This window comes from Natator depressus, chromosome 8 (genome assembly GCF_965152275.1).
Source record: "Natator depressus isolate rNatDep1 chromosome 8, rNatDep2.hap1, whole genome shotgun sequence".
Taxonomy (NCBI): Eukaryota; Metazoa; Chordata; order Testudines; family Cheloniidae; genus Natator; species Natator depressus.
In genome coordinates this window covers 91277320-91291930 of record NC_134241.1, presented here as the reverse complement: position 1 = coordinate 91291930, position 14611 = coordinate 91277320, and the positions used below count along the sequence as shown (strand labels likewise).

Here is a 14611-nt window from a genome sequence, read left to right as displayed (position 1 = left end):
CATTAGCTTTTTCCACATCCTCTGTCACTAGGTGGACATTGGGTGGACATCTGTCCACATTGAAATTGATGAGAGTTTTGCCATTGATTTCAGTGGAGCCAAAATTTAACCCATAAAGTTACTACATCTGTTTTGTTAAAAGAACAGAGTACTTTCTCTGGCTACTGTAGATCTTGAATTAACAGTTAAGTGTAACAGTGTAATACCCAAATACTAATTGTCACAGTTTCAGGGCATCTGCATCTGTATTCCCCCTCCGTGGTCCACCAAGGGCATCCATTCCAGGCTCCCAGCCATCACCTCTCTTGCATGAAGACCCTCATCTCCCTCTCTCCTGACTGGCGGTTCTTTCAGGCTTCATGGTTCCCTACCTATACTGTTATCCCCAGAAAGACAGGGTCTGCACTTCGCGTTTTTTCCCAGAAGCTATGACTAGTGCATGGCTTGCAATCATAAGTTACCACACAGCTCTTTCTTTAGTCTTAATGTGAAAGCATTACAGGGAAAACATATTAAACAATAAAAGAACCTTCATGCATGAAAAAGTTTACCAGTGGTTACCCCCAACTCCAGACTCAAGCTCTGATAGGTTTCAGTCCTTCAAAACCCACAACTGGGTTTTCTCTGTGATTAAGAGTTCATAGCTTTCTCAGATTCAGAACTCTGGTTGGGAAGTTCACCGTTTCTTAATATACTTCGGGCCTTTCATCTCCTATCTCTGGGAACAGATAATCAGCAGACTTGGTACACTCCTTAGGGCATAGTTTCAGAAGGCTGAGTTTTTGCATAAGTGGAGGTGGGAATTTTCATTAACCTCTTCCTAGGTATTCCCCAGGAAATCCACTTCAAACTTGGTGTCCCAAAAGTCCATTCTTGTCTGGCACATTTTCAATATAATCCTTTGTACTCCCAGGCCTCACATCACATTTCCCCCTTAGAAAAGTTATGTGCAGTCCTGGCTCACAATAATACATAAACCATTCATTTAATACAATGGACCCCTGTCAAGGTTCCTTCCCCACTCTGAACTCTAGGGTACAGATGTGGGGACCTGCATGAAAAACCCCCTAAGCTTATTTTTACCAGCTTAGGTTAAAACTTCCCCAAGGTACAAACTATTTTACCTTTTGCCCTTGGACTTTATCGCTGCCACCACCAAGCATCTAACAAATATATAACCAGGAAAGAGCCCACTTGGAAACATCTTTCCGCCCAAAATCCTCCCCAAACCCTACACCCCCTTTCCTAGGGAAGGTTTGATAAAAATCCTCACCAATTTGCATTGGTGAACACAGACCCAAACCCTCGGATCTTAAGAACAATGAAAAAAGCAGTCAGGTTCTTAAAAGAAGAATTTTAATTGAAGAAAAAGTAAAAGAATCACCTCTGTAAAATCAGGATGGTAAATACCTTACAGGGTAATCAGATTCAAAACATAGAGAATCCCTCTAGGCAAAACCTTAAGTTACAAAAAGACACAAAAACAGGAATATCCATTCCATTCAGCACAGCTTATTTTATCAGCCATTTAAACAAAACAGAATCTAATGCATATCTAGCTAGATTACTTACTAAGTTCTAACACTCCATTCCTTTTCTGTTCCTGGCAAAAACAACACACAGACAGAGCAAACCTTTGTTTCTCCCCCCCTCCAGCTTTGAAAGTATCTTGTCTCCTCATTGGTCATTTTGGTCAGGTGCCAGCAAGGTTATCCTAGCTTCTTAACCCTTTACAGGTGAAAGGGTTTTTCCTCTGGCCAGGAGGGCTTTTAAAGGTGTTTACGCTTCCCTTTATATTTATGACACCCCCAAAAATACTTAACCTTAATTCAATAACGTTTCCCAAGGATATGCAGGAAACTTCTGTATCTGTCCACTAACAACTACTGAAGTTAAATGGGGGAGAGGTGGTAAATCCAAGTTTTTATTCAATAACAGAAGTCACTAGCTCTATAGTAAAATAGTGCAAACAGATATAATGTATGTGGCATTTTTGGTTTTTTTTTAGCTCATGAGCAAGGAAATACTGAGTTCTGTCACAAATGATACATCTGGTGAAATGGAGCAACAGGTAATTGCTTTATGTTTGTTATAATAGTCAAAGCAATGTTAAGAGTTTCAAAAATAATTTATTCACATCATGCTTGAAAATTCAGAGAGTAGACACAAAGGTGCCTCTCCCATCATCTCCAAAGAAAGACGTTTCAGTCCTTCATCTATACAAATTAACTTGCTTCTTGCTTTATACAGCCAGTGGTTTTTTCCTTCAGACCGGCTTACCAAAATCAATGCCCAGACTTGTATTTCACAAAAGGCAGAGCAACATGCTGTTGCTACCCTAGGAAGTTAGAGTAAATTTAACTCTTATCTTTCATTGTCACCCATAGTGCAAGAGGTAGGTGAATGGCTGAGTAAAGCAGTGCACATAAACTTAGCTTTTTTTAAAAAGACGTGAAATGGCTGATCTTATCATCTCTGTTGCCTGAGTAGAGACTGCGAGAGGATATGACAGGAAGAGCAAGGAGTAAGGCTGCTATCAACCTCCATTTAGGTTAGAAAGTGTAGATGAGTACAGATACTGCAGAGAGATCCTGGAAAATATTTGAGTTCTATGTGATCCCAAACCCAGAGTTCTGTTCTTGAAGTTATAATTATCATTAATTTAAAAGCACTCCCCAAGAAAGAGCTCAGATGTTTCCCCTATGATGACATGGACCTTCCTATTGCTATCCGAGGAAGGATGGTCAGTAGCCTGGTTGCTTGTCTTGTATGCTGGAGTCTCGGGTTCAGTTCTCTGCCCTGCTGCAGATGCTCTCTGACCTTAGGCAAGCAAGTCACTTCGAGTACGTCTACACTGGAAGAAAAGAAAAAAAAGCAAGCAAATGAAAACAAACACCTCTGTGGCAGCAAATCTCAGAACCTGGTTCTACAGTTTTTTCTGTCTGTTTTTGCAGTATAGATGTGCCTTACTCTCTCTCTGTCATATGTATCTTACATGTCTCTCCTTGTACAGATAGGGAGCATATAAAATAATCTTAATTTCAATACATCTAACTTGCATTAAATCTTTTTTTTTTTTTTAAGATGAAAAGAGCCCTGGAACACCTTCAAGAAGCACTAGCAGAAAAAGAAGAACTGAAGCAAAGATGTCAAGAACTAGACCTGCAGGTGAGGAGACACACACTTACTTTTTCAAATATGTGACATCAAGAAATAGAAGCTCTGTTAAACAGTTGCAAAATGCAATGTCTTCAGAGATTAAATTTCACCTATAAATTTTTTGTTCTTTCAGTTTGTATTGAAACAAAACTTCCACACTCTGAAATGCTTCATATATGCTATTGTTGGAAATACTGTCCTTTAATGTAAATCCATGCTCAGCTCCCCTGTGACTATTGGAAAATATATTGCTAACCCATATTAGGAAAGATTTCTTGGTGTAATAACTTGATATCTTGCAGTTAGTAAGCAGTCATTGCAAGCATGTAGCTATGAATAGTAAAAAATATTATAAAAATGTTCCATAGTTTATTTTCAGCTAACAATAGCTTTAGCCCTTTTAAAAATATATTAAGAACCAATTCATTATAATGGACTGATTGCATTCACTGAAGGTGAAATAAAGCCATTTTCAGTAGGAAGCAGAAGAAGAAAGTCTGTAATCAAGTAACTTTTTATCTCACTTGTTTGTAGAGTTTCAATATGGGGCATATTTTAACAGTTTTCTATATGGTGGTATTAACTTCAACTCACAAATCAGTAAAGTCGAGGTGAGGTGAGGTAATCCTTCTCCTCTGCATGATAGTGTTCCCATTCTCTTTCTGTTATTTAAGGTTCCACCTGCAGCTTTCTTTCTAAAACCAAACTTTCAGGGGTCTGTAATTCTGAAACTTGATATAAGAGGCCTCACCCTGAAAATGTGTTTTGCTCAGTGTTCAAAACTTGATCAACTTGCTTTTGCAGAGGTGGTATGGTAAATGATTTCTAGTAATTGCACCCACTGTAAATGTATGATTGTGCTGAATTTACCAAATAGCAAAGCTAAGGAAAGATTTTTAGCATGTAACTTTATGCCAGCCATTTCTGCTTCAGTCCCAAATTGCCATTTCTGGTTGTGCTGTGATACCTATCATGCATCATTTTGAGAAGTCAGAACTACCACACAGCTGTTATAGACTTCTGTTTGGAGTAGTTAACTTGATGGTAGTTCACACAAATCTGGTTGGTCTATCCTCTTTGCATGTCATGACCGGGAGTAGTTGTTAAAAGTATGTATAGTTGAGCATGAATATACAAATGGTAACTAAAGTATATTAGTGTGTACTAATGGAAAGTATATTTTGTAAAATAGGTGTCCATATTTTTGAAATTACACAATACGTATTTGTTCATTTCATCATCCAGTGGTGCGCCATGGTTTCAGCATAATGTATATGGTGTTGAAATGAAGTAGGAGACAGCCAATGTGACTCTGAGGGACCTGAAATGAGAGGGAAGGAAATGAGTGAGACATTCAGTTAATAAACACCCTGCTTTCTAAAAGTGTGTTCTGTCTCCATGACTGAAGACTGATTAGGCCTTGTACAGGGAATAATAAAAGACTCTTAAGGCACAGATTTGCTCTAGGTCTGCAAATATACAGTAAATTGGCTTACCAGATATTCAGAGAATAGGACCTTAAAGCCAGTAAGTACTCAGTGAAGAGGTGGGAGAGTGCTTTTGGTTTCTTTTACATCTATTAATTATAAACACTTAAATTGTGATATAATCATGGATAAATAAAAAATATTTTAATATTGCATCAGATTATTATGCTAACTTTATGTCTTATTAAATATTGCCACCATGGTATGCTGCATATGTATTGAAAGTCATGATAATGGCTGACCTTTCTCATTTAAACTAATTCTTAATAAATTCACTTGTAAGGTCTCAGTCTTCCTTGATATTTTCCAAGAATATAAGAAAGGTAGGTTTCCTTTATGATTCAGGAAAACATAACCCAAAGAGCACATTCTACTGTTTAAGTGCCAGTTAACTAACACATGCTATATGCTCTGATGTTTGATGAAGTATTAAAATTAACACACCATCTTTCACTAGAAAGAGCTTAAGGGTTCCGTCTTTTAATCCTTGCCCATTTTATGGCTGTTTTAATATACTTACAAACTTAGTGTAATGTTGTGTTCCCGTTTGCTTAGCTGTGAACACTTTCAAAATCAAACCAGTTCCGTCACTGCAAAAATGCATGCCCTCTACGATGCTGTCTAGGATTTTTTGTGTGTCTGCTTATTAGCTTATGGCTCTTGGACCTGCTTTTTGCACAACCATCCATGACTGAATGCACGGCAGTGCAGTGTTAGTGTGCTAGCCAGTCCCATTCTGCTTTTTATTGTTAGTACACAAGCCAGATTGGAAATACTCTTCATCCTACTATTATTGTTTCTGTTCAGTGTCTATGGGCATTTTTTTTTTGAACTAATCATATTTGTTTCCTTTTGTTTTCATAAAATCTGAACATATCAGTAGCCCCCCGTATTTATAGTTTTCATTTATAAAACAAAACAAAAAAGACACACTTCCTTGCTTGACAACTTTCATACTCTAAAGCAGCTAGGTGCTTAAGGGTATTTATAAATCACTTTCTAAATTTTTCAAATGTTTAACTTCTATGTAACAAATTATTTGGTGGCATCTTATAATCTATTATTTTGGGTTCTTCTTGGCAATTGGATGGGACCTATAAACTTGATGTTGTGTTATGTGCACTAGGTGGCTGCCCTTCAAGATGAAAAAAACAGTTTGATGTCTGAAAACGAGGTCATGAATGACCGATTAGACCAGTTAGATGGCTCTCTTGATGATCCAAATACTGTTGTTGCAAAAAAGTATTTCCATGCACAGCTGCAGCTAGAACAACTGCAGGAAGAAAACTTCAGGTACAAAATAACTTGCAGCTTTATTTAATCCTCTCTCAAAATGTTGTCGTATGTGATGGGAGTTTCTTCTAAATACGCAGGATTTTCCTTCTCAGTTCACTTTTCTATTCAGTATTCTAAAAGCTTCTCTCTTTCATTGAATTAATATAAATTATATTTTTAAAGGTACAGTTTAGTGTTTCCCCTAAACTTCTTCCATTTTGGATGATCATTGAGATCATTAATGCTTTTCCTTCCACGATTTTCTAAAATATTGTGGGCTCTAATGGGAGGGAGAAAGGCAGGACCAAGGATAAGAATATGAAACCAAATGTTTCATGTGGTGATTTGTACTAATAAAACCCCAACATTGTCTGGGTCTAAGTGATTCACACTTTCTTTTATGGCAGTTATAAATGAACCAGAAACTCCTTTGAGTAAAATATTAACACAGTAAACTAACAGATTTGTTCATATGATATGGTGTGTTTGTAGTAAATAGCTCTTGTGACAATACTTTCGTTAGTTGTTTTTTCCAGGCTTTAACTACCTTTTTTATTCTGTGTCTGCTAAGCTTATGTATTTTGAATATTTTTTTACTGTTTCAATACAAAGTGGATCATATTAGTTACATGAACAAAAGATAGGAAAATGTATTTTCTTAACAGCTTCTTGTTTACAAAAGGCTTGAAGCTGCAAAGGATGATTATCGTGTTCACTGTGAAGATCTGGAGAAACAACTGATTGAGCTGCAACATAGAAATGATGAGTTGACCTGTTTGGCAGAAGAATCGAGGGCCCTAAAAGATGAAATTGACGTTCTTAGGTATGTAGTGGACATAGCTACCATTCAGACTGAAGGTTCTGAAAGATAATGCCAAGGCTCCATATTTAAAGATAGACATTTCTGTATAAAATTACACAGTTTATGTCTTACCACAAGCAAACTTAAAACTAAATGGAAAAAAGGACCAGAGTGAAAAATAAAATTGGAAGGTGAAATGTAAGTTTATGAACACAATAAGTACTCTGCATATCGACATTATTTTGCAAAAGACTCCCACATGAAGCAGGACTAAAAGATACAGCCTTTCTCCTCCTGATGTAGAAAACATAAAATACCCTAGGAAATGAGAATGTTCTAATCATAATGGATTTTATTACCAACAGGATATTTTTATTGGCAAAGGCCCGCCTTTTCTGATACAGAAAAAATTTAATTGCCCAAGTATAAGTCTCAAACCAAGTGAAAATGAACCTTAACTATCTGCATCTGTATTTTAGTTAGATTGTATTTTCAGAATTACAAGACTCAGTAGGGGCAAAACACAACAAACATGATGAGAACTCATCGTGTTGCGTTGAGTTCAACATATGTAAACTAAACTGGTTACCAAAAAGTACAGAAAGTAAATATGGTGCTATCATATTTCTAGAAATATAACCATGTAAAGTCACTCTTTTTTATTGTTATAGCAGATAATTTAATATAGAATAAAATATATTCCAATTTTACACTATATCAAGGTTCATAGAAGAGCATCAGGTTAAGTATAAGAGATTGGATTTTGGAATTACTCCTATGCTAATTTTTAAGTTTGTAAGATGCCAGACAGTAAAGTGACTCAATATTTAATTTAAAGGTTTGTTAATTCTTTTGTGCCAGTAAAATGAAGATCCATTTCTGTATCAAAATACCTTGATATTATTTGGACAGAACACTTTCTGTCTTATATACCTTTTTAAAAGGAACTGATCAATTTGTCTTCCTTGTTCACGCCTCCTGGCAAAGATACCCATAGGATAATGATCTCCAAAACATATCTGTAGTAGTAATGTACTGTAGCTTTGTACCTATTCCTGCTAGATAGAGGCACCAGTATTTTGCAGGCTTATTCAGCTGCAAGATCAATCTGTAGCCTAGGGCATAGTTCACTTGTATTAACTCCAACACCATCATGAATCTGTGGGGCCATTTAATATACTGTCTCCGTCTACAAGGCATATGTCAACACACGGTTTTGTGGGCCTGCATCTCCACAATGACTACTTTTAAAACTAAACTTTGTGTTTGAGTCTATATCGACCCTACAGCTAAAAGAATTAAAATAATGCATTAGTTTTACACAGAGGACGTAACTCTAACCTTGGATATATGCATGCATCTCCCTGTCTAAGCTAATTGGAGCCATGCTTGCAGATGAGAGCAGAACTTACTGATTTGCTTGGTTGCAGTTTGTTTGTGTGAAAAATACATCTTACTGTTTCCATAATTCATATTTATTCTTGTAGAACTTTTGCAGATAAGGCAAGTAAACTGGAGTCAACAGTTGAAGTGTATCGTAAAAAACTGGAGGACTTGAATGACTTCCGCCGACAGGTAAAGTCTCTGCAAGACACCAACATGATGTATATGCATAATACAGTCAGCCTAGAGGAAGAGCTAAAGAAGGCAAATGCAGCACGTGCTCAGCTGGAAACATACAAAAGGCAGGTAAGGCAACAACTGTACTCAACATCTTAACTATTCTCAGGTGTATTTTTATTAAAAATAATTACAGTTGACTGAAAAAAATTGAGCTGCTTGATCTAACGATTGTTGGGGCTGGTGTCAAGACTGTTCATAGGGAAACTTTCAGCTCTGCAATATACTCTGTCTCCCCTTTTCCCTTCCAAACTCTCACCAGCTGGCTTACCTGAGGTCATTTCTTGACCTGCAGTTCACGGCACAGTGTGCAACTCATCAGTTCAATGAGTGCAGTGGTGATCAGGTGTCCTGTTTTGTTTAATGTGTAGCTGACATCTTCTAGGTATGACATACTGTCTTACTGATTTTAAAAATCCTTTTTTAAAATATCTTGTTTTCATTTTCGGAAGTGCACAACAATTTGCTTCTGAAAGTTCCAAGCTAGTCATCAGAATTCCTATATGCCTTTTATTTAGGGGGAAAAAGGCTGCTGGCCAAGATGAACCATGTGTGTTGGTTGTATTCAGCAAAGAGACATAGACATTTTAGTTCTGATTAGATTACAACAACCACAGAAACCTACTTTATTAGCTTTCTGAGACCCTGTGAATAATGAACTGCTTGAACATGATCTTCCTCTTCTTAATCCAGCTCTTTTTCCCCACCCATAAGAGTGCCAGAGTTTAAAAAAATTATATTAATAACATCTTAGAACATACACTAAATATAACACCTATGTCATTATCATTCAAGGTCCAGGAGCTTCATAACAGACTTTCTGAGGAGTCCAAAAGAGCTGATACGTTAGCATTTGAATTGAAGCGACTTGAAGAAAAGCATGAATCTTTATTCAAAGAAAAAGAGGTAAGTCTTATGCATGAGTATTTACTCAAATTCACTAGAAAGTCTCTCAGATTTTTTGTGTGCTGGCCTGGCCAGAATTTTTCACTGTGGTCATCTTGAGAATAATTTCTCAGGTGCTCTTAGGCATCAGTAGTGCTGCCATAGGGATGAGATTTAGCATTAGAAATTATGTATATAGTCACTTTAGTATACTGGTCTTTGTAACTTGGAAATTGATAGGTCAGCATTTGGTATAAACATTATCAAAAGCCTTCAGCATTTAACTCATGTCCTGAAAATAGTGTTATAAATGATGGATCTTTCATTCCTGATGGAATGTGCCAACATGAAACAATTTTGTCTTATTTCTACCTTAAATATGCTTTGACCTTTTCTTAGAGACTTATAGTGCAGCGGGATGCTTTGAAAGAAACTAATGAAGAGCTCCGGTGTTCTCAGATGCAACAGGATCACCTGAATCAAGCAGGTACTTTCTTGATGTTTTTTTAAAATAGATTGGTATGTTATCTGGAAGTGAATTTGTCAAATTTTCGTGCCTTTTCAGATGCATCTGCTGTAAAAAGTCATGAGAATCTTGCTGCTGAAATTCTACCAGTGGAATACAGGTAAGGAAAGAGCTCACTTTGAGCAATACCCTTCCCTTGCTAAAGTTCGGTGTCTCAAACAGCTTGTTGGGCAATTTACTACTTTTCAATAAAAAAAAACTAGAAGTTTGATGTTCTTATAGGGAAGCCACTAGTAAAATGCTTTACAGACATTAAATTAAACCTTGCAACATGCTGTATAAGGTAGGAAGGTATCCTCATTTTGTAGATGAGGAAACTGAAGCAGAGTGGTTAAGAACTTGCTATGGTTATATGGAAAGTCCTGGCAGAATCAAGGATAGGCAATCACGGAAGACTTGGAAAGTGCAGGTTCAGCCCTGAATAATGTGGTGTTATATGTCTTACTAAATCTACAGTAAATGTGTTTTCTTCTGGGATAAGACTGGGATAAGAAGGCAAGGGTGGGGAAGAGACAGGACTGGGACAGTTTAGAGCGGGTGTAGCAGAAGGGGTCAAGTTTTGGGGAAACTGGCAGAAGTCTTCCCACTAGAGAACACTCCCTTCCAAGCCTGGAATGAAACTCAAGATTCCTGAGAATTATCATGCCTTTGCTATCAGCAAATAGCTGAGAAACTCTCTGACAAAGAATGTCGCATCCCCCTCTAGCCCACGTAAAGGATGACTGTTCCTATCAGTTACTCTGTTAGCTCAAGTGGAAGAGGTGTGAGTGTTGCAGAAGTTCCAACTTTGCTGATGATCTATGAAGGTGTCAGTATGACACCACCTGATGAAATTTCTGCTGTTGTTTTTACAAACAGAATGATACAGGGTATAAATAGTATGTGATCGTCTAAGTAGACTGCATTATAATGGATATACGTTAGGGGGCTAAGTTAAGGTTTCACAGGCAATCTTAATTCTGGCATTTCCTAACTTTTGAATGCTTGATTTTGCAATATTAATAATGTTCTTTTAACAAAAGTATGTTAATCACATCCAAATAAATGGATTTTTGTTAGTTTTATGTCAATTGTCTCCAATTAAAATAAGCATATTTGGTTTGGTGTGTATCCTCTTTGTGAGGAAATCTACTGCTTTTTGTATTCTACTGAAACTAACAGAAAACTTTGCCACTTGTTTTTACTGAAGAACATTCAGTACACTGGCATTTTAGTGAACTGGAATGCCACCTCTTCTGCAAAATTACTTTCTTTTTAGATAGTCAAGAACTATTTATATAAACTCTTCACAGAATGGAGACTTTTTGTTTTTGACCCATAGAGAAATGTTTATTCGACTGCAGCATGAAAACAAGATGCTTCTCTTGCAGCAAGAGGGTTCAGAAAATGAACGTATTGTAGAACTCCAGGAACAACTAGAGCAAAAGCATCGGATGATGAATGAACTGGAAACAGAAAAAAGGTGATTTGCTTCCTTTTTTTTAATCTTCTTTTAAAAATCTGAGAACAGTTTGGAGTAGGCACCAGTCAGAGAAAACAGCAGCTAATCGCACTGCAGAGAATAATCTCAGGGCTGCAACCTTAGAAGGGAGGCAGTGTGACTTGCCTTGCTGATCCAGCACTAGTTGAAGGTAACCACTTGTCCTGTCCTTTGGCTAATGGAAGCATTGATGCGGTCATGACAAAGAGGAAGGGGTAAGGAAGCTACAAACAACATAGAAAGTGTAAACCTGCAGAAAAGATGTCCAGAAAAGACGTCAGCAGGCCAGATGTGGCTGCTCCATGCTTTGATGAGGATATTCTTTAGGACTCATCTCTGGGTGATTCTTGATAGTCCTAGAGTGGGTGAAGAAAGTCGGTCACTATAGTTTTACATTGCTCAAACTGTAGACCTTTGGGCTGGGGAGCCAGAGTTGTGACACTGGGTGAATTTCTCCACTGGTTAAGGAATGCTGAATGCAGTTCATCTTAGGCTATAACAATTTAGGAATAGTTTAAATTGCTAAAAATTTTAAGTGTACTGCAAAGACTTTTGCAGAAAACCTAAGAATATGCTTGTGAGATCCCCAAACAGGAGACTACATATAGGCCACTTAAAAATGTTCCAGTCTTATCCCCTTTCTTCATTCCAGTACATGTGCAAAGGTGTTTTTTTTAATAGGATTAAAACTTTATTTGCATTATCTCAGCCCAAAAGCTAGGGTTTCTTCAAAACAAAATACATCAGCGCATACAATCTTACCAGATTCCCCAATAAAGTATCCAAATACTTAATATTTTAGTATCAGATAAATCATCTGCAGCAGGAAGGAAAAAATGCAATCTTCTACCCACCACTTCCAAGTAGGAAGCTTTCCCTGCTCAGCTGGGAGACCAGTGCCATCAACATCTGAAGTCTAAGGGCTTGGCTACACTTGCAAGTTACAGCGCAATAATGCAGCCCCGAGCACCCTAGCTCGCTCCCCGTCCACACTGCCAAGGCACGTAGAGTGATCTGACTCCACGGCTACAGCGCTGCTGGTACTCCACCTCGGCGAGTGGAATAACGTTTGCTGCGCCCCCGCTGGAGCGCCGCGGCGCCAGTGTGGACGAGGTGTTGCATTACTGCGCTCTGATTGACCTCCGGAAATGTCCCGTAATCCCCTTAAGTCAAGTGGCCACTCTTGTCATTGTGAAATGGGCTGCAGAAATGCGGAAATGCCTGTTGAAAGCTCCATTTCAGAGAAGCCAACTGCTTATCAGCTCCAAGAAAAAGCAAACATTTACTGTTTGCTTTGAGTGAGTTGGGGGGGGTCGTCTGACCTTACAAGACAGCATGCTGCCACACTGTCAGCACCCGAAAAACCCACTCTCTTCCCCCCCCATACACACAACACGCTCCCTGTCACACTCCACCCCACCCCACCCCCATTTGAAAAGCACGTTGCAGTCACTTGCATGCTGAGATAGCTGCCCATAATGCACCACTCCCAATGCCGCTGCAAGTGCCACAAATGTGGCCACGCCAGTGCGCTGTCAGCTGTCAGTGTGGACAGACTGCAGTGCTTTCCCTACTGCGCTCTACGAAGGCGGGTTTAACTCACAGCGCTCTACATCTGCAAGTGTAGCCATGCCCTAAGTCTTCATAAAAAAAATACTAGCCCTTATGTTTTTAAAGATCATCAATCTCATTAGTTTTCATTCTTGTTGTTCAGAACGCGGAGGGCACCAGTTACCTGGACAAGAAGCATGTCCAGTTCACTGCTGCTGCTTTGATTAAGCTCCAAATACAGACCAGCATTGGAGGCAGTGGCGGCTGTGAGGGGCTAGATTAGTAGACACCCTATGTAACAGCCAGAAGGAGATGGGAGAGAGAGAGTAGTAGAGACCCTCCCTGTTGTTTGAAGCCAGGAGGCTTTGTGGTGTGGGGAAGGGTGCTCAAGGTAGTAGCAAAAGAGCAAGTAACTTTCCTTGTCCTACAACCAGAAGGGGTTAGGGTTGGGAGGAGGGACTTCAGATTTGTCAGACTCCTTTAACCAAAAGCAGATACTGAAGATGAAGCCCTGAAATAGAGTCTAAGGGCAGCACTCTGGCAGGAATCCCAGCACTTTCTCAGGTACCGCAGACACTTCCCTTCTCTCCAGGTAGGCACTCTCCTCCACCACCTACACAGCCCTTCCTCCTCCTCCTCCCCCCCCCCCCAAAAAAAAGTAAGTTTTAGTCCACGGGCTACTAAGTGTCCAGTAAATGTTCCAAGCACCTGCCTGCAGCAGCTATAATTAGGTCTTATACACAAACAAAATATATATTGACTTCAGACACTTGCATTTTGTGTAACCCTACTGAAGAACTATAACCCAAATGTATAGGGGAATAACTTCACTCTACATATCCTGATTACTAGAAGACAGATGAGTGACTGAGTTCTTTTACCTTGTAACAGGCTAAGCAATGAGCGTATTGGAGAGCTGCAGCAACAGATTGAGGATCTCCAGAAGACTTTGCAGGAGCAAGGATCCAAGACAGAAGGAGTAAGTAAAAGCTAGAGGTTCTCAAACTTCTTGAAGGTGGAGACCTCTCACCAATTGTCTCAAAATTCTTGTGAGTTAGTGTCAGACTTTCTTTAACCGTAATCAAAATGGTGCCCCGTCTCCTTTTCAGTCTTGCTGGTGCTGATAATTATTATAACAACAACAAGGATGTGGCTTGGTGGGGTTATTAGCCTAAGAGATAGTAGTTTGCAGCAGGGAGAATAAAACTCTCCTGTCTGATAAGTCTGTCAAAGGTCTAGAGCAAGCCAAACTTGACAGGAATAGTTCAGCAGCATCCAGACACAGGGAAATTCTCAGTCTCTCCAAACTGGGGAGCCATGAGTCCCCTCAGAGCAGCAGAGTCCCAGCTCAAAAACTTTTAAGCAACTTAAAAATGAAATGCAACTTCTCTAACCCTAACACTGAAACGCTTCCCTCCACTCTGTGAGAAGAGAATAGAGCCAGAATCCAAGTATCAGGATGCAGAAGAAGGAAGCGTTGTCTGTAGTGTGCTCCCTACATTTCCCCAACTCTGCTGAAGACCCTTCTTTGGAATTCTTGCTCCATAGGTTGAAAAGCAGAAGAGCTGTGGGAGCCAGTCTTACTCTTCTGAATAACTTTTTCTCGCTCAGATAGCAAAGTGTTGCAAGTTAACTCTCACAGTGTGACCACAGGGATAGTAGCTGCACTGCCTGCCATTCTGCTCCTGCCATGATGGATCCTTAGGGGTCTCCCTCTTATGAGAGGGATGTGCCCTGAGGGCTCATTCATAAGGAAAGAAAGGACCATTGTAGTCTGACTTCCTGTTTAACACAGGCCATAGAACTTTGTATGAATTAATTCCCGC

At 39.1% G+C, this 14611-nt stretch overlaps 1 protein-coding gene across 3 annotated transcripts in view; it reads left to right on the top strand.

Moving 5' to 3' along the window:
* HOOK1 (hook microtubule tethering protein 1) overlaps positions 1 to 14611 on the top strand; it is a 65759-nt gene that overhangs the window by 33767 nt on the left and 17381 nt on the right. For all 3 annotated transcript variants that reach the window (XM_074961644.1, XM_074961642.1, XM_074961643.1), the window contains exons 7-16: positions 2009 to 2071; positions 3085 to 3168; positions 5773 to 5939; positions 6604 to 6744; positions 8211 to 8412; positions 9139 to 9249; positions 9628 to 9715; positions 9794 to 9854; positions 11076 to 11216; positions 13677 to 13764. In XM_074961644.1, coding sequence (XP_074817745.1) covers positions 2009 to 2071; positions 3085 to 3168; positions 5773 to 5939; positions 6604 to 6744; positions 8211 to 8412; positions 9139 to 9249; positions 9628 to 9715; positions 9794 to 9854; positions 11076 to 11216; positions 13677 to 13764 — 1146 coding nt within the window. The remainder of the gene's footprint in view (positions 1 to 2008; positions 2072 to 3084; positions 3169 to 5772; positions 5940 to 6603; positions 6745 to 8210; positions 8413 to 9138; positions 9250 to 9627; positions 9716 to 9793; positions 9855 to 11075; positions 11217 to 13676; positions 13765 to 14611) is intronic.